We start from the raw sequence: 26,129 nt of genomic DNA, 5'->3' as shown, positions 1-26,129 counted from the left end.
TTGTTCAGGGAAGGGAGTCTGACTTACGTGTGACTCCAGACCCACAGTAATGTGGTTGATGATGGCATCCAACCTCTTCACCACAAATCTCAGTAGCAGCAATGTGCACTATCTGCAAGATGCGTTGCATCTTCAAGTTTCCCTTGAAGCCACTCACCATCCTCACTTGTAAACATATTGCCATTCCTTCACTGGGCTGGGTCAAAATCCTGGAATTCCCTCCCCAGTGGAACAGTGGATCAACCCACAACATGGGCTGCAGCGATTCAAGAAGGCAGCTCACCACCACCTACCCAAGGGGCAGCTAGGGACAGGCAATAAATACTGAGCCCAGCCAGTGACGTCCATGTCTTACAAATGAATTTAAAAATGTTGGGCCTGGCCAATGATGCCCACACCCCTTGAACAAATTTGAAGATTCAACGTGTTATTGTTCCTTACATTGCGAACTTCTGTCGATTAGGTCATTTGGATTCACAAATTAAGCAATGCTTGTATTCTACAGCACCACAATAATTCAAAGAAAAATGAAGACACAATTCTTTATAATCAATATCAAAACATCACAAACAGGAAGTGAAACATGAAAGAGTTTTTCTTTAATTGCATTTGTTTTTTTAAGTATGCAGTTTTCAAAATGTTCTGCAACACTTTACACCGTAGTTTAGATTTCTGACTGTGAGTTATCATTTTCTAGATCTGTTTGACAATTAATGTCAGTTTTGTTGCTGTGTTCCAATAACATTTAATTCTTTTTACGAGAGGCACAGGAGTGAGGGTCCCTGGGAGAGTGACGCAGAAATAATGAAGGATAGCATAAAGCAGGCTCTGCTGGTCTCATCAATAAAATTCACCAAAGAAGAAAGTGGTCTTACCTAACTGACTATGCGCTGTTTCAAACACAAGTTTTCAATCTTTGTTTTTCCATGAGTTACGAATGAACTGAAGTTACTGCATCTGTACATTTGCCCAGTTTTAGTTGGACCCAATATTTATCACTGCACTTCCTCCAAAAGGAGAGAACCATGTCAGGGTGGCCTCTAGCGGACACTTTTCACAAATCTGCTGTGATTTGGGCTGATAAATTGAAGATATCACAGCTGAGTCCCAAAACACACACACACACACACACACACACACACACACAGCTGGGGCTGCGGATGGGGAAAGAGCAGAGATCAAATTCTAGAGTTACTGTTGACGCTTCTTCAAAGAGGATTGGGTTCGAAGCATCAACTTTGTTTCGCTGTCCACTAAACCTGCTAAATTTCTCTAGTATTTTCATCTTTTATTTCCAATCACCAGCATCCAGCAGTAATTTGTCTTTGTTGTAGTCAAATTCTAGATCTCCCTTGTGCTGGTGCACGATCTTAGACACTAGTTCAAGAAAGTTTGAAATCCATATTTTATTCCCAAACGTAAATTGATGCTGTAAAGGAAACTCCCAAAAACGGCTCTGATTAAAATCAAAATGGGGTGTGAAAACTGGCAAAAGCATGCTGCGATAAATGGCCACATTTTGAGCAATAAGGGTGGGATGGGAAATGGGAGATCGCTAAGTTGGGCCCAAAATGGATGGATTTAGCTTGGCAGGAAGAAAGTGAAATGATACCTTGTCAGCTTCAGAGTGGACAAGCCAATTGATGACAATCCTGCGTGCAGAACCATAGTTTCCCAGAACAAGGTCTTAGGGCTTCTGTTCCCTGCTGTGGCGGCCTACGTGCGATTGAGGGGGAGGTGGTAAAGTCTGCGGCTTCGTGAGACAGCACGGAGGCTACTCTCCCTCAATAAATAAAGGACGGTCTCCCAAATACATCAATAAAATGGATCAAACATTAAGCGCACCATCTGATAGGGTGCCAGGTTACCCAATCAAAATTGCATGCCTCTCCCCTCATGGGTCCTTGGTTGTACAGCTCCTGCAGGACATTTGGTAGAGGCTGATTACCGACGAAATGGTCCCCATTAGTCCCACCAGCCACTCGGGAAACCTTCCTGCCCATAAGAATCCTCGTGGCATCCAGTGGATGGCATTTGTCAGGTCAGCCAGGCAGGTGATGATGTTGAGAATTTCCGCTTGCATCCGTGTCTGATATGCCTGTCTACTCCCACAGCTTGCTTCACTAGAGGGTGACATTTTAAAAACAGACACTCATTAAGTCAAATCTTGCTGTAATTGGCAAACACATAGAATTCCCTGCATTGAAACAGACTTTCAGCCCAAAGGCTCCATGCTGGCTCTATGTAGACCTCTTCCCAGCTGGGTCCTCCCCTAACTCCATCAGCCTGCCATTCTGTTCCTTTCTCCCACATGGTTTTACCAAGCTTCCCACTAAATACTACTCTCATCAAATACTCCATGCGATCGGTTCACATTCTCATCACCAAACGGAAAACAGATTTCTCATCAACATTTCATTGAATGTATTCACAAATATCCTTTTTAGGTCCGAGGAGAGAGCTTTTAAAAAGACATGAGGGACAAATTTTTCACACAGAGGGTGGTTCACGTGTGGAATTAACTTCCTGAGGAAGAGGTGGATGTGGATACAATTACAATGTTTTAAAGATATTTGGATAAGTACATGAATAGGAAATGTTTGGAGGGATATTGGCCAGGAGCAGGCAGGTGGGGCTAGTTTAGTTTGGGGTTATGTTCAGCCTAGACTGGTTGGACCGAAGGGTCTGCTTCCCTGCTGCCTGACTCTGTGGCTATCTCAAGGCCTTGCTGCATTTAAGATTAAGGTGTCAGCCACACGGAGGAGAAATTTCTTCATTGAAAGGGTCATAACTTATTTGAATGCTCCATCCCAGAGAGTTATGGATGTTCAGATATCGAGTACATTTCAGCTAGAGGTTGGCAGATTTTTTGGATTCAAAGGGAATTGAGGCACAAACAACTGGAGCAGGAAGGCAGCACTGAGGTCGAAAACATAGATCTTATTCATTTGATATGATTTATTATTGTCACACGTACTTAAGAACAGTGAAAAGTTTTGTTTTGTGTGCAGTACAGGCAGATCATACCATACAAAGGTCACAGGTTGATAGAATGGAGTGGGGAATACAAAGTTATGGCTGCAAAAAAGGTGCATGAACGGCAAGATCAACATTAGATTTGAAATTTGCAAGGTCCATTCAGCAGTCTAATAACAGCGGGGAAGAAGCTGTACTTGAACCTGTGTTTAAGCTTTTGTAACTTCTGCCTGATGTAAGAGGTTGGAGAAGATTGTAACTGGGGTGGGAGGGGTCTTTAATGATGGAATAGCAGAGCAGGGACCAATGGCCACCTTATATTTTTAGATCGTAATAAAATCTCTGCCCACGTGTGCGCTAGGACCCCCAGCCAGCTTAGGGGTGGGAATTGCAGCATTCTTAAACAGTGAATGGATTGTGTACATTTTCCTAGCAACCAAGACTCTAGGCTCCCATTTGTTGCCCAAACCTCAGAACACAGCAGCAATGTGTACTAGTGTCTGTCAATACAGCTTTGTATCAGCATAGCCCAGCATGTTTTTACAATGCCTGGTTCACAGTGCTTCTGGGTTCCATGAACTGGAACAGCAGGAACGTACTGAGAGTAGCTGCAGGCCTATATACAGATTGGTATTAATTGAATTCTATGTGGAGTACCATGATGGGGTGACATGGCATGTAAGACTGGTGTTCCCAAGTTTCCAAATTGGCGCCAGAAGGAATTGTTAATCAGATTTAAGATACTTCCTTGCAGTGAGATATGGTCAAAAAAGAATTGTGCTTATGCATTTAATGACAATTATGAAATCTCTTCAGATTGTTAAATTATCCTTTTTATTTTTCCTTTCCCAGATTAAAGTTTAACAATCTGGGCATACAACCCTCTCTCACAAGACCTTGGAAACATTACAAGAATAATTTGGTGTTGGATGATTCTTCTTCCATCTTTTCACCTCGTTCCTCTCTCTTCCCAATCCATCCATTTGCCTTTCTCATAACACAACTCTGGTTATTGATCTTCCCTCTGATGTTTGTTTTTGAACCCTCAACCATTCCACGTTAGTGCAATCTCACCTTGCCACCTCTTCTTTCCCTCTGTCGATACTCTATTGAAGTTATGAAATACTGCACCATTTCCTACTTTGACTCAGGGGTTAGAAATTCCCCACTCCCTCAAATATTCTCTTCCTTCTATTACTCACAGGCTTTTTAAAGAAAAGCAATCCCACACCAAAACATGCTCTGTCTGACAATCTTGTCTTACAGAGCATGATTGAATTCAGTCATCAATTCTACCCATCCATGATATTATCACCCACTTTCTATGCAGGTCACTTCTTTCAACTCTGTAAAGCACAATAAAAGAAATTCAAATTTCCAGTTTATACAGGAATTACGACATGGCAAGCTTTCAGATTAAAGATATTTATTGTAACAAAAGACTAAAAGCACTATTGACTAAATACTATTTTTTGTTGGCAAAGTATACTTTAACCTCAAAACAGAATTTTCTCCTTTTCCTTTAATGACAACTGAAAACATGCTCCATGTTCACTACATTGTCCTTCAGTTATTCCAGAACCAACCTAAGATTATTTTGGGTGGGGCAATGGCATTTTTCTTATATATTTCCTTTCTCATTTTGGCAACTTGTAATTTGAGAACTGTCTTTCAGAGAGAGGGTTTTACCCCAGTGATTCGTCCTTTAGTGCAAGCTGAGTGAATCTTTCACCCTTGCTTTATCTCTCCATGAATTTGGTCCTTTCAATCCACCTATATTTCTTTATGGTGAACCACTGCATCCTGTTCCTCACTGCTATTCTCCCACTCCCAGATCCTGGCAGGCTATCTTGTCTCTGAGTTCCATGGATATCATACAAATCTTTCCTCCTCTGAGCCCTTCTCCATGGCAATGTGAATCACGTGGGCACTTTATCCAGGGAGAAATGTTGACTAGCTAACCTTGTGACTTCATCTCTTTTATCCTGGAAGTCAATGGACAATTTAAGGCACAACTGTTTACAATCTGACATTCTCAGCACTCTGTGGAACTTCGGAGACTCTCAGACAAAAATAGAAATTGCTGGAAAAGCTCAGCAGCTCTGGCAGCATCTGTAGATAGAAAGCAGAGTTAAAGTTTCGGGTCGAATGACCAGTCCATTGTTCTCAGCTGTTCCAGCAATTTCTATTTTTGTCTCTGATTTACGGCATCCGTGTTTGTACTGGTTTTTAGTTGGAGACTCACAGTCTATCCACTGTTGGCGTACAGGCTGCTGTCATTATCTCCAAACATAAACACCTTGAACCCTTTTCCTGAGTGCCCTGTAATCTCAAAAAATCAAATCACCGAGGCTTGCTGTCAGGCAGACTTTAGCACAAGTCTCACAAATCCTATTGTTCTGCTTTCATTAAAGAGGCAATCCCAAAACATAAGAAGCTTATAAACCACAGAATTGAAACGCTGCATATCTTTTGATACTTTGTAGTCAACCTGCTCAGAGATATTATTACACATCAAAGTAGGTGGGACTTGAACCCAGACCTCCTGACTCTGAGGTAAGGAGACTACCACTGCACCACATCCCTGGAAACAGAATATTTTCTACAGCCACCCTTGCAATTACCTCTGTAAAGTGATTGTGAGAGATATGTCTAATCAACCTGTTCAGAGATGTTATTGTACACCTCTCACTGAGGTGGGGTTTGAGTCTGGGTAGCCTGGCTCAGAGACAGGGACAAAACTTTGCCACAAGAGTCACTCAAAATCTGTATTTACAGTACAGTTTGTATCCTTAGATATTTCCAATCAACCTGTTTGGTGAAGTTATGGAACAGGTGGGACTTCAACATGGGTCTTCTGTTTCATAGCCATGGGTACTACACTGCACCACAAACAGCATTTCACTTTGCATCCTTATTCCTTTTCTCTACATCCAGAATTTATTACAAACAATTAAAACAATTTTCCTACCACCAAATCATCCATGGCACTTTTAATCTATTATTTGCCATCACTAAATCACCCATGTTTCCAATTAATCAAAGTAACTGCAATTTCCAGCATGGATAACACTTTGTGTCCTGATTATAGCTGTGCTAAATTGTAAGCCCTGAAATAAGTAACCGTGCTTAGTGGCTCTCTTGTAGTGTGATGGTAGTGTCCCTCCCCTCGACTGAGACACCGCCTGCTGCAGAGGTGTGAACTAACATCTCCGAAGAGGTGGCTTCGAAAAATAGGTCAAATACAAAAAAAATTAAAAACCATATTTGTCGCATACCCTGTTCTGAGGTGAACATTATTCTGGCTTCCCTTTAGTTTCTTCTTCAGCAGCTGAACAATTCTGAAGGATCTGTGGCATTAAGGAGAAGAGGAAAGACAAATTGTTTTAGTCTGTTTATTCATTGCCTAGAGATTTTAAAGCTCCCAAACTAAATTTAACAAAAAAACCCATTCCCCTCCCTCCTGACAAAGATTTCTGCTTCTTAGCTTTCAGCAAAAACAATGCATTTTTAAAAATAATTAACAGATGTGATCAACAGAGGCAAGACCCATATTTATTGCCCATCCCTAACTGCACACAAGGGGTGTGAGGTGCGCCACCGTCTTAAAAAATGAGGGATTTTCTCTGTCACGTCAAAAGCAGTGAAACACCTAGACCCAGAGGATCGTCTCAGCATAAAAGTCAGACCGTTAGAACTGAGGTGAAGAGGAACTTGCTTACTCCGAGGGTGGTGAATTTTTGGAACTGTCTGCTTCTGACAGCTGTGGAAACTCAGTTATTAAGTTCAATACAGAGACTGTTAGATTTCATGTTACTAATGGCATCTATGGTTTGGGACAACATGGGAATAGGGTATTGAGACACAAGATCAACCAGATTTAGAACAGCAGACCAGTTTTGAAGGGCTAAATTATCTGCTCCTGTTCCTATATTTAACCATATTGGGGCAGCCTGGTGGCTCAGTGTTTAGCACTGCTGCCTCACAGCACCAGGGACTCGGGTTCGATTCCAGCCTCGGGCGACTGTCTATGTGGAGTTTGCACATTCTCCCTGTGTCTGCGTGGGCTTCCTCCCACAGTCCAAAGATGTGCATGTCAGGTGGATTAGCCATGCTAAATTGCCCATTGTGTCTTGGGTGGGAGATACAGGGATAGGGTGGGACTGGGTTGGATGCTCTTTGGAGGGTCAGTGTGGACTCGATGGGCTGATAGGCCTGCTTCCACACTGTATGTATTCTATGATTCATTCGTTATCTTGTATTGTTGTGGGTCTGGAGTCATGGGCAGGCAGACTGCATAAGGATAAAGAACATGAGTGAAGCAGATAGGGTTTCACAATTAGTTTCATGGCTAGTTTTAAAGGAGTAGGCAATCGAAGGACACTGAGGTACATAAAATTAGAGGAATAAATAACTCAAAGACCGGCACAGAAAATGTAGGTTTTGGTTTGCCATGTACTGGTGTCATTAATGGGGAAAGGGGAGGCTGTACTATTTGGATGGTCAACAACTAAATCATGCTGGGACCAGTGTTCTTGCAAACTGTGTAACTACGGAGATGGAGACGGATTTGAAGTAAAGAGTGGACGAAAGGGATCAAAATTGGAAAAATGAGGTATACTAAAGACTAGAGGAAACTCAAGAGATGAAAATAGTAACATGGGAACTGAAGGCCAGTAAATTGTAAAACACAATGGCGTAGCTAAACTGAGTGAATGCATGGCAGCTAAATGTGTAGATGACAAGATAGATAAGGAAGAATGGAGTGAAGGGTACATAAGGAATATGAAGACGGATAGACAGATTGACTGAGTGAACAATAATCTGGCAGATGGAGTAAGGCAGAAAGTAACAGAGAGAAAAAAGCCTAGAAAAATAAAATTATGACTAGATGTTACAAAGATAACAAAAAGACAAAGCTAAAGGCTTTGTATCCTAACGTGCATAGCATTCACGGCAAAGTAAACAAATTGTGCCACGCATTGAAATAAAAATGATCTTACAGCCATTACCAAAGGGCACAAGGGATGTGGTCCTGCAAATTGAGGAGTGTATAATCAAGGTAAACATGAGTGCAATACTTAGAGACGACCCTGGTTCAGGTGATCAGAATGTACAATCAGTTTGGGTAGAGAAGAGCAATAGTAGGGGAAGAAGTCACTCCCACTACTGCGGGGCCCCTAACAGTAATCACACTTGGAGACAAAGTGTGCAGGAAGAAATATTGGACACTTGTGATAAAGGGACTCGAATAATCATGGGTGACCTAATCTACATACAAGATGGAAATATCAGCTTGCCAATAGTGAGTCGGATGAGTTCATAGAACAGTTTCAAGATTGTTTCTTAGAGCAGCACACTCTTGAACTGACCAGCCAGCAGGTTACATTAAACTTGATTTTGTGCAATATGACAAAAATTTAAAAATCAACCCCAGAGTAAAGGCACCCCTCAACAGCAGCAACCACAATGTGATTGGATTTTACATGCAGTTTGAAAGAGCGAAGAGTGGGCCTAAGACTAGTATTTTAAACCTAAATAAGGGCAACTATATGGTCATGAAAGCTGAGCTAGCTGAAGTTAACAGGTACAGTTGGCTAGGGGATGGACCATTCGAGGTACAGTATCAGATATTTCAGGAGATATTTCAGAATAAGTATATTCCTACTATTTAAAACAAATTCTCAACGGAGAACACACCATCTGTGGCTAACTAAAGATGTTAGGGAAAGTGTCTCAAGGATAAAGGATGTAAGTAACAGATCAGACAACTGGTCTGATTGTAAAGGAGAGCAGAGAATGAGGAATAAAAGGTTACTCAGAAGGAAGACATTTAGCGTAATGGGCGGAAGTTAGCTCGGAATGTGAACTAATAACAAGCTTATGTGGGTATTTAAAAAGTAAAATATGTGAGTACTCGTTCATTGGAGGGTGGGAATAGAATTATTAATAGTTAGTAAGGAAAGGACAGATGAAATGAATAAGTGTCTTTGCAACAGACAATTCAAAAAACACTCTAGTAATAGCTGTAAATCAGAAAGTGGAAAGGACAGAGAAACTTAGTGAAATTACAATCATGAGGGAAGTGGTACTAAGCAAACTGATGGAATTCCAGGCTTCCTGGTCCAGTTAGACATCACCCTAGGGTATTAGAAGAGATGGTTCCTGAGCTTGTAGTTGCATCAGTATGAATTGTCTGAAACCTCTTGATTCAGGAAATGTTCCGTTTATTTAACCAATTTATTGTAGATCTTTGAATGAGTGCCATTCACTGTGGATAAAGGGGAGCCTGTAGACTTATTGTATTTGAATTTCCAAAAAAACACTTGATAATGTGCCAAATCAAAGTTTATTGTGGTAAATAAAAGTCATGACGTTAGGGAGAACATATTGGCATGGATGGAAGATTGACAGGCTGGCAGAAAACAAAGTAGGAATATGTGGATCTTTGTCTGATTAGCACGATGTTGCAAGTGGCGTACTACTGGTGTCTGTTGGGGCCTCTGAGTTTTACAATTTACATCAATGGCGTAGCTAAACTGAGTGAATGCATGGCAGCTAAATTTGTAGATGACAAGATAGATAAGAAAGAATGGCATGAAGGGTACATAAGGAAGATGAAGATGGATAGACAGATTGGCTGAGTGAACAATAATCTGGCAGATGGAGTATAATGTGGGAAAAATGTAAAGTTATTCATTTTGGCAGGAAGAATACAAAATCAGAGTATCACTTAAATGACGAATGGTTGGAAAATTCCGATGTGCAAAGTTTTAAGTTTTCAATTGCAAGAGTCACAAAAAAGTGAATATACAGGTACAGCACATAATTAGGAAGGCTAATGGGATGTTATTCTTTATTACAAATGGACTCAGTAAGGACTGAACACTATGCAACAAACAAGGACAGGAACCGTGGTCACTTTGTGAGCCTGCCTATATTATACTGTCACTACCATCATGCTGAGATCAGTTACCTCAGGACAGTTGGGGAAACAGAGCTGGCTTGTATAGCTCAGTATATCCCCAGGGTCTGGCTTTGTCAATTTGGCCCAGACCATCCCAAACTTTCAATCTTCTCAAGGTGTGAATGTTGTGGAGTCTTGTTGAGTAGGCAGGATGGGGCTTCTTGCTTGCCTGTTAATCCTCAGGCCTCCCAAGCTGCTTGTGAGCACAGATACTGATGTTGTCAGCTGTGACTTACAGCACAGCATCTTGTGGATTTAATTCCCACTCCAGAGACCTGACCTCAAAATCCAGGAACAATACTGACTGAAGTACTGGCAGAGTACTGCACACTTGGAAGGTGCTGTGGTTTGGATAAGCCCTTACACTGAGGCTCTGACTATCCTCTCAAATTGATGCAAAAGATCCTAATTTCACCAAAAAATATGAAGGCGCTTTCCATAGTTTCATCCTGAGATCATAAGGTAGAGGGGCTAGAGAACACCATTTGTGCCTGATCATGTTTAACTTGATTTTGGCCTTAACCCCATCTCCTTCCCTGCCTCACTCCCCACATTTCTTGACATACAAGGGATCAATTGTCTTCATCCTGACCCTTTTAGTGGTACACTGTCTCAGTGACAGTCAGTCAGTCTGTGTAGAGTTTGCGTGTTCTCCCTATTTCCTCCAGATGGTCTGGTTTCCTCCCACAGTCCAAAGATGTGCAGGTTAGTTGGATTGGCCATGCTAAATTGCTCCATAGTGCAAAGGGATATGTAGGCTAGGTGGGTTAGGCACAGTTAATGTGGAGTTTCGGGAATAGAGGGGGGCTTGGGTCTGTTTGGGATGCTCTTCAGAGGGTCAGTGGAAACTCAATGGCTGAATGGTCTCTATCTGCACTGTAGGGATTGTATGATTAGAAACCTGGGTAACTGATATTCAATGCTCCAGTGCGCATTGCTGACTTGGGCTAGAAAATCCCAAAGGCCCTGTGAGAGAATAAATTTCACAATAGTGTCCAAACATGATATTGTCATTATCAAATTGCTCTTTGTGAGAGGCTACTGTGTACACACTTGTGTCAGATGGAAATATATTTGCTAAAGGTGGTAGGAAAAAGGGAAAGTGGTAATCTTCGCTCAGTGCCACTCACCGCAGAGCTCCCAGTGCCAGAGACAGACTCCACAATGTGTTACTGAGCATCCACCACTTCTCTGTGTTGATGCTCAGGATTTTGTAGTCAGCAGCCCAGGCTAAGTGTTCGCAGGGGTAGTAGAGCTGATCCACCAGATTTCCCGTTATAGAGAGCAACCGCACAATCATGTCTTCCTCCTTTGGAGGCAAATTAGGAAACCTCAAATCAACATCACACCTTTTACAGCTTATACAAAGTATTTTACACCCTAATAATGTGCCTTCATAATTCAGCCAATGGGTGGTTTTGGTGGGGGTCTTACTGCTGTAGTTCTGATAGAGTTGCGTTCCTTTGGATGTCAGATAGTATCAGCTGTCACACTTCAGCGAGAGTCAGAAGGGCTCAAATCCCAAGACATTTGAGGACAGACATAACCATTGCTATACTTAGGGAATACTGCAGTTTTCAGGAACACCCTCACTGATGGATAAGAATGATCCCATGGGATTATTTTGAAGGGTAGCAGGTGAGTCTTCCATGATGCCTTGGCCAATATTTGTCCATCAATGAACATGACAAAAAGATTACCTGATGGCCATCTGTGAGATCTCACTGTGTGAACTTTGCCATCACAGTTCCTATAATGGTAACTACACTTCAACAATGTTTCTTTAGATGTAAAGCTCTTTGGGACAACTCAAGAATGTGATCTACCATACAGCAGTCTCCAGATTATGGACTGGACCTGTTCTGAAGTTGGTTCGCAAGTTGAATTGTATACAAATCAGAAATCAACACAGGACAACATAAAGGAGCCATTTGTAAGTACAGAAAATGTTCTCCTGTCAGGTCGTTAAAATTACAACCCTGTATGGGATTGTGATCATAAATGAGTGCGCCTAAGTCGGACGTTTGTAAATCTGGGACCCCCTGTATACCTGTATCTCTTAACAGGGTGTAAATGATCCCAAGGCACAGCGTCGGAGGAGTGTAGGGGAGCTCTCCCTTGATTCTGAGCAAATATTCAATCACTCAATCAACATCACTAACAGTGGAGCAGGCTGGATGCCTGGAGCAGCTGAGAGCCGAGGTGGAGCTGTGGGAGCTGAGGTCTGGCGCGGGCATTCAGCGGCTCGTGAGGCCGATCAGAACACATGTGGAAGCCCCTGCACCGATCCACTGCAATGTAATATTTATCTGTAATCTGTTTATCTGACTGTAATGTTTATCCTTTTAACTATGTCTTATTTCTAACTTATTCTATGAATCACTGTAAGGTAATGTAAATAATTTTCTTTTTTATTCCTTTTTTTGTATCTCAGATTTAAGTACTTTGTACCTGAGATGGCACCATAAGAGGCGACATTGTGAACTTTTCGCTGTCCTCCTATCCTTCTGCACTTGTGTACACTTGACAATAAAACCTAATTCTACTTATCTGGTCATTGTCATGACAAGGACTGTGTGAGCTTGCTGTGTACAAAATGGTTGCTGCATTTCCTACAACAATGTTGGCATTGTAAAAGTCCTACACAGGCAGCAATATTGGATGTTCTGAGGTGGAAAAGACACAATATAAATAAGAACATAAATATATTCTTCCCATGGATGGAAATTAGGGCACTGTAAGATCCCACAAATGGAAATGGCCAGATAAATTCAAAAACTCACAGCATTGGCAGTGCAACATTCCTGTGGTAAATCAATAATATGTCAGGCTGGGATTTAGTTCTTTGTTTCATGTTGCCCTCCGCTCATTCGAAGGCAGGGATAGTTAGCAACTGAGACAAGCAATCATTTAAAAGGAAACTTCATTGGCTTTTGTGTGGGTGAGAACAGAAGGGAAAAACAGCCTCAACAGTGGAAGATAATAAAATGTGAGGCTGGATGAACACAGCAGGCCCAGCAGCATCTCAGGAGCACAAAAGCTGACGTTTCAGGCCTAGACCCTTCATCAGAGAGGGGGATGGGGAGAGGGAACTGGAATAAATAGGGAGAGAGGGGGAGGCGGACTGAAGATGGAGAGAAAAGAAGATAGGTGGAGAGAGTATAGGTGGGGAGGGGATAGGTCATTCCAGGGAAGACGGACAGGTCAAGGAGGTGGGACGAGGTTAGTAGGTAGGAGATGGGGGTGCGGCTTGGGGTGGGAGGAAGGGATGGGTGAGAGGAAGAACAGGTTAGGGAGGCAGAGACAGGTTGGACTGGTTTTGGGATGCAGTGGGTGGAGGGAAGAGCTGGGCTGGTTGTGTGGTGCAGTAGCGGGACGGGATGAGCTGGGCTGGTTTTGGGATGCGGTGGGGGAAGGGGAGATTTTGAAGCTGGTGAAGTCCACATTGATACCATTGGGCTGCAGGGTTCCCAAGCGGAATATGAGTTGCTATTCCTGCAACCTTCGGGTGGCCTCATTGTGGCACTGCAGGAGGCCCATGATGGACATGTCATCTAAAGAATGGGAGGGGGAGTGGAAATGGTTTGCGACTCGGAGGTGCAGTTGTTTATTGCGAACCAAGCGGAGGTGTTCTGCAAAGCGGTCACCAAGCCTCCGCTTGGTTTCCCCAATGTAGAGGAAGCCACACCGGGTACAGTGGATGCAGTATACCACATTGGCAGATGTGCAGGTGAAACTCTGCTTAATGTGGAAAGTCATCTTGGGGCCTGGGACGGGGTGAGGGAGGAAGTGTGGGGGCAGGTGTAGCATTTCCTGCAGTTGCAGGGGAAGGTGCTGGGTGTGGTGGGGTTGGAGGGCAGTGTGGAGCGAACAAGGGAGTCACGGAGAGAGTGGTCTCTCTGGAAAGCAGACAAGGGTGGGGATGGAAAAATGTCTTGGGTGGTAGGGTCGGATTGTAGATGGCGGAAGTGTCGGAGGATGATGCGTTGTATCCGGAGGTTGGTGGGGTGGTGTGTGAGAACGAGGGGGATCCTCTTTGGGCGGTTGTGGCGGGGGCCGGGTGTGAGGGATGTGTTGCGGGAAATGCGGGAGACGCGGTCAAGGGTGTTCTCGACCACTGTGGGGGGAAAGTTGCGGTCCTTGAAGAACTTGGACATCTGGGATGTGTGAGAGTGGAATGCCTTATCGTGGGAGCAGATGTGGCAGAGGCGGATGAATTGGGAATAGGGGATGGAATTTTGGCAGGAGGGTGGGTGGGAGGAGGTGTATTCTAGGTAGCTGTGGGAGTCGGTGGGCTTGAAATGGACATCAGTTACAAGCTGGTTGCCTGAGATGGAGACTGAGAGATCCAGGAAGGTGAGGGATGTGCTGGAGATGGCCCAGGTGAACTGAAGGTTGGGGTGGAAGGTGTTGGTGAAGTGGATGAACTGTTCGAGCTCCTCTGGGAAGCAAGAGGCGGCGCTGATACAGTCATCAATGTAACGGAGGAAGAGGTGGGGTTTGGGGCCTGTGTAGGTGCGGAAGAGGGACTGTTCCACGTAACCTACAAAGAGGCAGGCATAGCTGGGGCTCATGCGGGTGGCCATGGCCACCCCATTAGTCTAGGAAGTGGGAGGAATCAAAAGAGAAGTTGTTGAGGGTGAGGACGAGTTCGGCTAGGTGGATGAGGGTTTCGGAGGAGGGGGACTGGTCGGGCCTGCGGGACAGGAAGAAGCGGAGGGCCTTGAGGCCATCTGCATGTGGAATGCAGATGTTTCGGGACTGGACGTCCATGGTGAAAATGAGGTGTTGGGGGCCAGGGAATTGGAAGTCCTGGAGGAGGTGGAGGGCGCGGGTGGTGTCACGGATGTAGGTAGGGAGTTCCTGGGCCAAAGGGGAGAAAATGGAGTCCAGATAGGTGGAGATGAGCTCGGTGGTGCAGGAACAGGCTGAGACGATGGGTCGACAGGGCACCTCCCAGTCGCAAACCATTTCCACTCCCCCTCCCATTCTTTAGATGACATGTCCATCATGGGCCTCCTGCAGTGCCACAATGAGGCCACCCGAAGGTTGCAGGAACAGCAACTCATATTCCGCTTGGGAACCCTGCAGCCCAATGGTATCAATGTGGACTTCACCAGCTTCAAAATCTCCCCTTCCCCCACCGCATCCCAAAACCAGCCCAGCTCGTCCCCTCCCCCCACTGCACCACACAACCAGCCCAGCTCTTCCCCTCCACCCACTGCATCCCAAAACCAGTTCAACCTGTCTCTGCTTCCCTAACCTATTCTTCCTCTCACCCATCCCTTCCTCCCACCCCAAGCCGCACCTCCATCTCCTACCTACTAACCTTATCCCACCTCCTTGACCTGTCCGTCTTCTCTGGATTGACCTATCCCCTCCCTCCCTCCCCACCTATACTCTCCTCTCCACCTATCTTCTTTTCTCTCCATCTTCGGTCCGCCTCCCCCTCTCTCCCTATTTATTCCAGAACCCTCACCCCATTCCCCTCTCTGATGAAGGGTCTAGGCCCGAAACGTCAGCTTTTGTGCTCCTGCTGTGTTCATCCAGCCTCACATTTTATTATCTTGGATTCTCCAGCATCTGCAGTTCCCATTATCACTCAACAGTGGAAGGATCTCCATTCTGACATATTCATGTTCAGATTGGCAGGTTATCAGCAAGTTGCTTTCAGGTTGCGAAAGGCAAGATGCAAGTCACATGGATGAGCATTTAGAGAGTACTTTTCACAGTCTGAGCCCGTACCAAAATGCTTTACAGCTAAGCAGTTACTCTTCAAGTACATTCACTGTTGAAATTTAGGAAGCTTAGGGGCGAGTTTTTGCAGGCAATATCCCACAACCAGCATTGAGATAAATGAACAGATAATTTACTTTTGTAACTCTGGCTGAAGATTATTGTCCAACATCCCAGGGAGAATTCCTGCATTCTTCTCTTTACCGTAGTACCACGGGGAAAGAGTTTAGTCAGTATGCTTCATTTGAACCAAAAATAAAGGATTTTTGGCTCATTTCATTTCTAGCATTTTTTTTTCACCAAAACAATATCTCACATATTTGAGTGGGATCAGACAGGGATGTGAAGAGAACAAGGACTAAGAGATGCTGATAGGTGTACAATGCAGCAGAATGGCAGGAAGCTCATGGGGATAGACCAGTTGAGTCAAATTGCCTCTTTCTGCACGGTGAATTCTATATGAGCCCATTGATCTGTCAGGGTTCTGGATTTGACTTGTCTTTTAAAGAGGTCATATTCAACTCAAAAAAATGCTAACTCGGTTTGTCACTCTACAAGGGCTGCCATCTGTGATTCTCACTGTCTGAAATTTGCCATCTCTGTTTTTGTTTTGGAACAGCTCAGTTCTAGGTGAAGCTGTGGATTTGCCATCTTCCTGAGCCTGCAGAAGGACAATGCAAAAAATGGAAGATTTGAGTTATAAGGAGAGGCTGGATTGACTGGGGCTTTTTCCACTGGAGTTTAGGAGTTTGAGGGGTGACCCTATAGAGGACTGACCTATCCCCTCCCTACCTCCCCACCCACACTCTCCTCTCCACCTATCTTCTCCTCTATCCATCTTCAGTCCGCCTCCCCATTTATTTCAGACCCTCTCCCCATCCCCCTTTTCTGATGAAGAGTCTAGGCCCGAAACGTCAGCTTTTGTGCTCCTGAGATGCTGCTTGGCCTGCTGTGTTCATCCAGCTCCACACTTTGTTATCTCAGATTCTCCAGCATCTGCAGCTCCCATTATCTCTGCAGGCAAATACCACTAGTTTAGTTTGGAATTATGGTCAGCATAGACTGATTGGAACGAAGGGACTGTTTCTGTGCTGCATGACTATAGCTTCATATCAGAGGCTGTTTATGGTTCACTTTCCAGCACCTTTGCCTGAGAGTCTATTGCTTATAGCTTCTTCCACAATACTGACAAAAGCCACACCCATAAATAGTAGTCCCAACCCCCACAGATAATGGCCACACCCATGGAATTCTGGGGCTCCACCTCCTTCTACAAACCCCACCTACTGTTCAATTCCCATTGGTCTAGTAGTAATGCCTATCTTCTCTTGACTGTGTCCATTGGTTTGCATATCTCACCCCAAACCAACTTCCACTTGGCCCCACCCATTGGTTCACCCCTCCAGCTCCACCCAATCCTGTCATACAGCCCCACCTCCCTCCACCAAGGCCACACCCACCAAAGTGAGCCAATGACCATAGGCTCTGCCCACCGCGTCTCAGTCCCGCCCCTTCGCTGTAGCCACGCCCTGGACGCCCAGGTCCTGGCCTTGGCCACACCCACGGGTCTTGCCCAAATCTCAGAGGCTCCCGTAGTCTTGGATACGCTCCCAACAGCTTGAGCTCACCCCTGTACACAAGACTCCGCCCACATCACACTGGTCACGCCCACCAAGTCTCCTGCCGCGCCCACCATTAGCCCCGCCCCTCAAGGCCCAGGCCCCAGGTCATTATTCTTGTCCGTTGGCCCTCACCGTGCCACCCAGTCCATACCCCCGCGAGTACAAGAACATGGACAGGTCATCGAAGAGCCGCAGCGTCGCCCGGCAGTTGCTGAGCTCTTGTGCGATCAGGAGCAGTCGGCGGCCCAGCTCAGGGCAGCCTCCCTCCTGAGCCAGCAGCAGGCCGCCCAACAGCCGCGAGCTGTAGCACACGGTCCGCACTAGCCGGTCACGGCCCCGGTAAGACTCGAGAGCATTGGCCACCGCGTCCATTCCTTACATGAAAAGGACTTTAAACCGGCGCCGGATCCGGCAACACTGGAAGGGAGCCCTGATTGACATCTATGACAGCCAATGGAAAGGCGCGATGGGGCGGGCTGAGGTCCTTCTGGCTGAAGAAACCAATCGGTTGTTCTGTTGGAATGTCAATCATTTCACTGGGCGGGAGGGTCGCGCTTTAACGGTGTGCGGGCTGATCCTCGTTCAGTGGCGGGTTGCCTAGCAACATGAGGGGTGGGGCTTCATTAAAGGAACTTTATGACCTCCCAAAATAAAACCTCTTAAAGGGGAAGTGAGGATCAAGGATATGTCATTTACAAAAATTGCTGAACAGATTATAGAGAGCAGGGAGGACTTTCAGTTTAAAACAGTAAAGGAGAGCTTTAATCTGTGTCTAACAGTGTGCTGTCCCCGCCGAAAGAATGTTTGATGGGGACACTGCAGAGAAAGCTATATTTCTGTATCTAACCCTATACTGTCCCTGCCCTGAAAGTGTTTGGTAGGGACCGTGTAGAGTGAGTTTTACTCTCACTTTAAAAGAGTAGAAGCAGCTTTTCTCTGTATCTAACCCTGCACCGTTATGGGTCTCTTTGATGGGGACAGCACAGAGGCTGCTTTACTTCCTGGTTGACAGAGTAGAGGTAGCTGTACTCCCAGTTTTAAGTAGAAAGAGCTTTCAGTTTAAAAAAGAGAGAGCTTTACTCCATCTCTAACCTGTGCCCTACCATCTTCGATGGGGGACAGGGTGGAGATAGCCTTACTTTCAGTTTAAAAAAGTGGAGGCAGGTTGTCCACGTCCTGCAAGTGTGTGGGAGGCTCGAGGCAGCTTTACTCTGTATCCAACCCTGTGTTGCACCTAGCAGGGGGCATTTGATGGTGACAATGTGGAGAACCTTGACTTTCACTTTAATAAATAAGTAGAGAGAGCTTTAGTCTGTCTTTTACCCTGATTGTTGTACGTGTCCTGGGATTGTTTAATGCGGACACTGTACAGGAGGCTTTACTTTCAGCTTAAAAGTGCAGAAAAGGGCACAGTGACAGCCAAGTGCGAATAACACTACAGGATTAAATCAGACACAATGTTCTGTCAACACTCAGCAGGTCTGGCAGCATCTATGCAGAGAGAAACAGAGGTAACATTGACTCCAGGGATTAGATTAGATTAGATTCCCTACAGTGTGGAAACAGGCCCTTCGGCCCAACAAGTCCACACCGCCCCTCAAAGCATCCCACCCAGACCCATCCCCCTATAACCCACACACCCCTGAACACCTCAGGGAAATTTAGCATGGCTGATCCACCTAGCCTGCACATCTTTGGACTGTGGGAGGAAATCGGAGCGCCCGGGAGAAACCCACGCAGACATGGGGAGAACATGCAAACTCCACACAGACCAAGGTGGAAATTGAACCCAGGTCCCTGGTGCTGTGAGGCTGCAGTGCTAACCATCTGCTGAGTTTTCTCAGCAATTTCTTTTTTTTCTTCAGTTTTTTAACATTCACAGTTCTTTGTTTTAGATTAGTCCAGCGATTCAGGTAAGGTTTTGTGAATCTGGGTTCAAATCCTGCTATGGCAGATGGTGGAATTTGAATTTAATAAAAAAAATCTAGAATTGAAGTCTGATGATGACCGTGAAACTGTCGTCCATTGTCAGACAACCCCCTCTGGTTCACTAATGTCCTTCTGGGAAGGAAACATGCAGTTCTTATCTGCTGTGGCTTACATATGACTCCAAACTCGCAATATTCTGGGAAATTAGAATGGGTCTAGCCGGTGATGCTGACATCCCATTTATGAAGGAAGGAAACAACCTTTTAAAAACATTTCCTGTTTGCCCAAGCCAAACAGACATGCGCAGGAATTCGTAGAGGCATGGTTCTCCACCCATAATGCATTCAACAAACATATAGAATTGGACCCCATTTACAAACCCATGCAGATCAAAACCGGAAATGACGGTGCTCACTAGAACCGACCAGACAGTATAAATTCCAAGCAGAGTAGAATAACATTGCTTCATCAGAGGCTCCACTGATAATGTCACTTTGCACTGTGACGAAACGTCTGAATGAAAACAAGCCAGCTTAGCGAGCAAGTCAACATGAGCTACGGATCTTTGCTAAAATCCTATCCACCTTCTTACTGTATGGACAGTATTCTTAAGATAGAAATTTTATAGTATAGATGGAATCCATTCAGCCAGTTGGCTCTGTAATGGCACGATCCTAATTGCAGCAGTTGGCCCATAGCACTGCAAGATATAGGCACAGAACTCGGCCAATCAGGCTGTACCACTGCGAGATATAGGAACAGAACTCGGCCAATCAGGCTGTATCACTGTGAGATATAGGAACAGAACTTGGCCAATCAGGCTGTATCACTGTGAGATATAGGAACAGAACTCGGCCAATCAGGCTTTATCACTGTGAGATATAGGAACAGAACTCGGCCAATCAGGCTTTATCACTGTGAGATATAGGAACAGAACTCGGCCAATCAGGCTAAGTGCCTTTTGAATGGGATGTCGGCTCTGCCTTTTCCTGTTTTCCGGGAATAGATTCCAAGACTTCACCACCCTCTGTATCGAAAATCTATCTACTCAATCTATGCATGCCCTTCATAATTTAATTCACGTAATTACAGTTTCTCTCAGTCCGTGTTTCAAAAGAAATAACTGCCTTTTCCCCCCCAATATTTCCTCTTGACTCAGATTCTGTATTGTTCAGAATGTTGCCCCTACCCTGTTGTAGTACCGTCTCATCTTCCTGTAAACCACCAACCAAAACTCTATTCAAACCTCTAGCCCAACGTTCTACTTGGCTGTCAGTTGCTGTTTCACCTTTAAGCCAGAAGGTTGTAGGTTTGAGTCCCTCTCTTTAGTGACTCGAGGCTGAAGATCTGGCCAGCCCTCCCACTGAGGGAGGTGCCGCTGCCTTTTCATAATGGATTAAGTTGAGGCCCTGTCACACTATTTGGGAAGTGGAAATACCAGGATACTGTTTAAAGAAGAGATCCCCATTGGATTAGCTGAAATATACCCCTCAACTCACACCACAGAAAAACAATTCATACATGCATGAGCAACAGCTTAAATGTTTCTTCCATGGGATGTGGTTGTTGTTGGCAAGCACAGCATTTGTTGCCCATCTGTATTTGTCCTCGAGCTGAGTGGGTTGCTCGGTCATGTCAGAGTGTAGTAAAGTAAAACGCAAAAACAGAAATTGCTGGAAAATCTCAACAGATCTATGAAGAGAAATCAGAGTTAATATTTTGGGTCCAGTGATCCTTGCTCAGAACAGGTCGTTAAGAAAGCTGTGGGACTGGAATCATGTGTGGTCCAGACTGGGTATTCATAGAACATAGAACATAGAACAGTACAGCACAGAACAGGCCCTTCAGCCCACAAATGTTATGCCGACCATTGATCCTCATGTATGCACCCTCAAATTTCTGTGACCGTATGCATGTCCAGCAGTCTCTTAAATGACCCCAATGACCTTGCATCCACAACTGCTGCTGGCAATGCATTCCATGCTCTCACAACTCTCTGTGTAAAGAACCCGCCTCTGACATCCCCTCTATACTTTCCTCCAACCAGCTTAAAACTATGACCCCTCGTGCTAGCCATTTCTGCCCTGGGAAATAGTCTCTGGCTATCAACCCTATCTATGCCTCTCATTATCTTGTATACCTCAATTAGGTCCCCTCTCCTCCTCCTTTTCTCCAATGAAAAGAGACCGAGCTCAGTCAACCTCTCTTCATAAGATAAGCCCTCCAGTCCAGGCAGCATCCTGGTAAACCTCCTCTGAACCCTCTCCAAAGCATCCACATCTTTCCTATAATACGGCGACCAGAACTGGACGCAGTATTCCAAGTGCGGTCTAACCAAAGCTCTATAGAGCTGCAACAAGATCTCATGACTCTTAAACTCAATCCCTCTGTTAATGAAAGCCAAAACACCATATGCTTTCTTAACAACCCTGTCCACTTGGGTGGCCATTTTAAGGGATCTATGTATCTGCACACCAAGATCCCTCTGTTCCTCCACACTGCCAAGAATCCTATCCTTAATCCTGTACTCAGCTTTCAAATTTGACTTTCCAAAATGCATCACCTCGCATTTATCCAGGTTGAACTCCATCTGCCACCTCTCAGCCCATCTCTGCATCCTGTCAATGTCCCGCTGCAGCCTACAACAGCCCTCTATACTGTCAACAACACCTCCGACCTTTGTGTCGTCTGCAAACTTGCTGACCCATCCTTCAATCCCCTCATCCAAGTCATTAATAAAAATTACAAACAGTAGAGGCCCAAGGACAGACCCCTGTGGAACCCCACTCACCACTGACTTCCAGGCAGAATATTTTCCTTCTACTACCACTCGCTGTCTTCTGTTGGCCAGCCAATTCTGTATCCAAGCAGCTAAGTTCCCCTGTATCCCATTCCTCCTGACCTTCTGAATGAGCCTACCATGGGGAACCTTATCAAATGCCTTACTAAAGTCCATATACACCACATCCACAGCTCGACCCTCATCAACTTTCTAGTCACATCCTCAAAAAACTCGATAAGGTTTGTGAGGCATGACCTACCCCTCACAAAGCCGTGTTGACTGTATTCGATCAAGCCATGCTCTTCCATATGGCCATAAATCCTAACCCTCAGAATCCTTTCTAACACCTTGCAGACGACAGATGTGAGACTTACTGGTCTGTAATTGCCGGGGATTTCCCTATTTCCTTTCTTGAAGAGAGGAATTACATTTGCCTCTCTCCAGTCCTCAGGTACGACTCCAGTGGAGAGCGAGGATGCAAAGATCTTCGCAAGTGGCGAAGCAATTTCATTTCTCGTTTCCCAAAGCAGCCGAGGACAAATCTGGTCTGGGCCTGGCGACTTGTCAATCTTAATGTTTGACAAAATTTTCAGCACATCAGCTTCCTCTATCTCTATCCATTCCAGCATACACACCTGCTCTTCAAAGGTTTCATTCACTACAAAGTTCGTTTCTTTTGTAAAGACAGAAGTAAAAAACTCATTTAGGGCTTCCCCTACCTCCTCAGACTCCACCCACAAGTTCCCTATGCTATCCCTGATCGGCCCTACTCTTTCTTTGACCATTCTCTTATTCCTCACGTAAGTGTAAAATGCCTTTGTGTTTTCCCAGATTCCTTCTGCCAAGCCTTTCTCGTGCCCCCTCCTGGCTCTCCTCAGACCATTTTTCAGCTCCTTCCTTGCCTGCGTGTAATCCTCTCTAGCTGAACTTGACCCTAGCTTCCTCCACCTTATGTAAGCTACCTTCTTCCTTTTCACAAGAAGCTCCACCGCTCTCATCATCCAAGGTTCCTTTATCTTACCCCTTCTTGCCTGTCTCAGAGGGACATATTTACTCATCACTCACAACAACTGTTCCTTAAACAGTCTCCACATGTCTATAGTGCCCTTACCATGGAACAATTGCTCCCAGTCCATGCTTCCTAACTCATGTCTAATCATGTCATAGTTTCCTCTTCCTCAATTAAATATCCTCCCATTTTGCCTAATCCTCTCCTTCTCCATAGCTATGTAGAACGTGAGGCAGTTATGGTCACTATCACCAAAATGCTCTCCCACCACAAGATCTGATACCTGCCCCGGCTCGTTTCCGAGCACCAAGTCTAGAATGGCCTCTCCCCTCGTCGGCCTGTCAACGTACTGCGTTAGGAAACCCTCCTGAACACACCTTACAAAAACAGCTCCATTCAAATCTTCTGCTCGAAGGAGGTTCCAATCAATATTAGGAAAGTTAAAGTCACCCATTACAACAACCCTACTACGTCCACACTTTTCCAAAATCTGTCGACCTATGCTTTCTGCAATCTCCCTGCTGCTATTGGGGGGCCTGTAGTAAACCCCTAACTAGGTGACTGCTCCCTTGCTGTTCCTAATTTCCACCCATACTGACTCAGTAGGCAGATCTTCCTCGACAATGGACGCTTCTGGAGCTGTGATACCCTCTCTGATTAGTAGTGCTACACCCCCTCCTCTTTTTCCCCCCTCCCTATTCTTTTTAAATGTTCTAGACCCTGGAACATCCAGCAACCATTCCTGCCCATGAGAAACCCATGTCTCTGTTATGGCCACAACATCATAGCACCAGGTACTGATCCATGCTCTAAGTTCATCACTTTTATTCCTGATACTCCTTGCATTAAAGCAAACACACTTTAACCGATCCCTTGGTTCCTTCCCACTAGCTGGTCTACCTCTTGCTACTGCCTCACCTGCATCTACTCTCACCTCCAGTATACAGCTCAGGTTCCCACCCCCTCTGCCATACTAGTTTGAACCCTCTCGAACTACACGAGCAAACCTTCCACCCAGGACATTGGTCCCCTTCCAGTTCAGATGCAACCCATCCTTCTTGTACAGGTCCCACCTTCCCCAGAAGGCATCCCAATTATCTACATATCTGAAGCCCTCCCTCCTACACCAGCTGCGTAGCCACGTGTTCAGCTGCGCCCGGTCCCTGTTCCTCGCCTCACTATCTCGTGGCACTGGTAGTAAACCAGAGAACACTACTCTGTTCGTCCTGCTCTGCAGCTTCCATCCTAACTCCCTGAAATCACTTTTTATATCCTCAATCCTATTTCTGGCTATATCATTTGTGCCAATATGTAACACGATTTCTGGCTGTTCGCCCTCCCCTTTTAGAACCTTATACACCCGATCGGAGACGTCCCGGACCCTGGCACCAGGGAGGCAACATACCTTCTGGGAATCCAGATCCTGACCACAAAATCTCCTGTCAATTCCCCTAACTATCGAGTCCCCTACCACGAGTACTTTTCTATTCTGCCCCCTTCCCTTCCTTATCTAAAAATTAATAGTAAACTAGATAGGTTTTCACAGCAATTCACATTCACCATTACTGTGGCTAGTTTATGATTTCAGAATATATTATTTGAATTCAAATTCCATTAGTTGCTGTGCTGGGATTTGAACTCAGACCCCAAAACATTAGACATGGTAGGAACTGCAGATGCTGGAGAATCTGAGATAAGGTGTAGAGCTGGATGAACATGGCAGCCAAGCAGCAGAGGAGCAGAAAGGCCGACGTTTTGAGCTTAGACCGTTCTTCTGAAGAAGGGTTTAGGCCTGAAACATCAGTTTTCCTGCTCCTCTGATGCTGCTTGGCCTGCCGTGTTCATCCAGCTCTACACCATATTACCCCAAAACATTAGCTTGGGTTTCTGGATTCAAGCCCAATAACAGTAATTATGCCACTATCTACCTTACTTTGTGAAAAATTGAGATGTCCCATGAACATGGAGTCATACAAATGTACAACATGGAAACAGACCCTTCGGCCCAACTTGTCCATGCCAACTAGATAACCCAAATTAATCTAGTCCATTTGCCAGTATTTGGCCCATATCCTAAACCCTTCCTATTCATATACCCATCCAGATTCCTTTTAAATGTTGGCATTGTACCAGCCTCCACCACTTCCTCTGGCAGCTCATTGCATACACACACCACCCTGTGTGAAAAAGTCGCCCCCTAGGTCCCTTTTATACATTTTGCCCTCACCTTAAACCTTTGCCTCTAGTTTTGGATTCCCCTACCCTGGGGAAAAGATGTTCGCTCTTCACCCTATCTATACTTCTCACAATTTCATAAACTTCAATAAGGTTGCCCCTCAGCCTCTGACTCTCTGGGGAAAGTAGGCCCAGCCTAATCAGCCTCTCCCTGTAGTTTAAACTCTCCAGCCCTGGCGACATCCTTCTAATTTTTTTTTTCAACATTAAAGGAATAGCTATAAGAGACAGTAGGAACTGCTGATGCTGGAGAATCTGAAATAACGAGGTGTAGAGCTGGATGAAGACAGCAGGCCAAGCAGCATCGGAGGAGCAGGAAGGCTGACGTTTTGGGTCTGGACCCTTCAAAAATTTTATGCCATTTTTGCAGCTCCTCATTAAAAATAGGACGGGAAATCTGGACAGCCAATCAACTTTTTCATATATTTTTCCCAACGGGGCAATGATTTTCCGACATGAGGTTCTCTGCAGGTCAAGTTTAACATAAGGAAGCAGTGTTTGCAGTTTTCAAACTGTTTGGACCAGCTGCAAACATCAGCTAACACCCCCACAGACCTGACCCCTTCCCACACAGGTCTTCTCTGTAAAATCATTGAACTGTAATCTCTCTTCCAACCCCCAACCTACATATTTGCAGTTTCACATAGAAAGGGCACAACTCAACAAATTTTAATTAAACACGCTGTGCATAAAAATGTTTCCTCAACAAACAATAACTTTTCTGCCATCAGCGAGAAATGAGATTGTGTGTTTCAGAATATGTGACTGTCACCCATTTCAATCTGCTGCCTCCTCCTTCCCCCCCACAACTGGAAATTTTTCAGGGGTGTGCAGAATGTTCATCAAGCAACAGTCAAACTGGGACTCGACATG

At 45.1% G+C, this 26,129-nt stretch overlaps 1 protein-coding gene across 1 annotated transcript; it reads right to left on the bottom strand.

Moving 5' to 3' along the window:
* Positions 1 to 577: 577 nt before the first annotated feature.
* On the bottom strand, positions 578 to 17,738 carry pex11g (peroxisomal biogenesis factor 11 gamma). The gene is made up of 4 exons (XM_048559808.2): positions 17,434 to 17,738; positions 11,074 to 11,252; positions 6,255 to 6,326; positions 578 to 2,123 (listed from the first exon to the last, which is right to left on the bottom strand). Exons 1-4 carry the CDS (start codon positions 17,671 to 17,673, stop codon positions 1,895 to 1,897), a joined length of 720 nt encoding a protein of 239 aa, XP_048415765.1. The 5' UTR covers positions 17,674 to 17,738; the 3' UTR covers positions 578 to 1,894.
* Positions 17,739 to 26,129: the final 8,391 nt, after the last annotated feature.

The sequence above is a fragment of the Stegostoma tigrinum genome, chromosome 30 (genome assembly GCF_030684315.1).
Source record: "Stegostoma tigrinum isolate sSteTig4 chromosome 30, sSteTig4.hap1, whole genome shotgun sequence".
Classification (NCBI taxonomy): Eukaryota; Metazoa; Chordata; class Chondrichthyes; order Orectolobiformes; family Stegostomatidae; genus Stegostoma; species Stegostoma tigrinum.
This window is presented reverse-complemented; position numbering and strand designations above follow the sequence as displayed.

What these genes read in the sequence shown, in the direction of transcription:
- pex11g (XM_048559808.2), bottom strand. Translation starts at nt 17,673, where the DNA reads ATGGACGCGGTGGCCAATGCTCTCGAGTCTTACCGGGGCCGTGACCGG. An exon ending in GGTATGGACTGGGTGGCACG is followed by an intron (nt 11,253 to 17,433) that starts GTGAGGGCCAAC and finishes TTGCCTCCAAAG; the next exon opens with GAGGAAGACATGATTGTGCG. An exon ending in AATGTTCACCTCAGAACAGG is followed by an intron (nt 2,124 to 6,254) that starts GTATGCGACAAA and finishes GTCACCCTCTAG; the next exon opens with TGAAGCAAGCTGTGGGAGTA.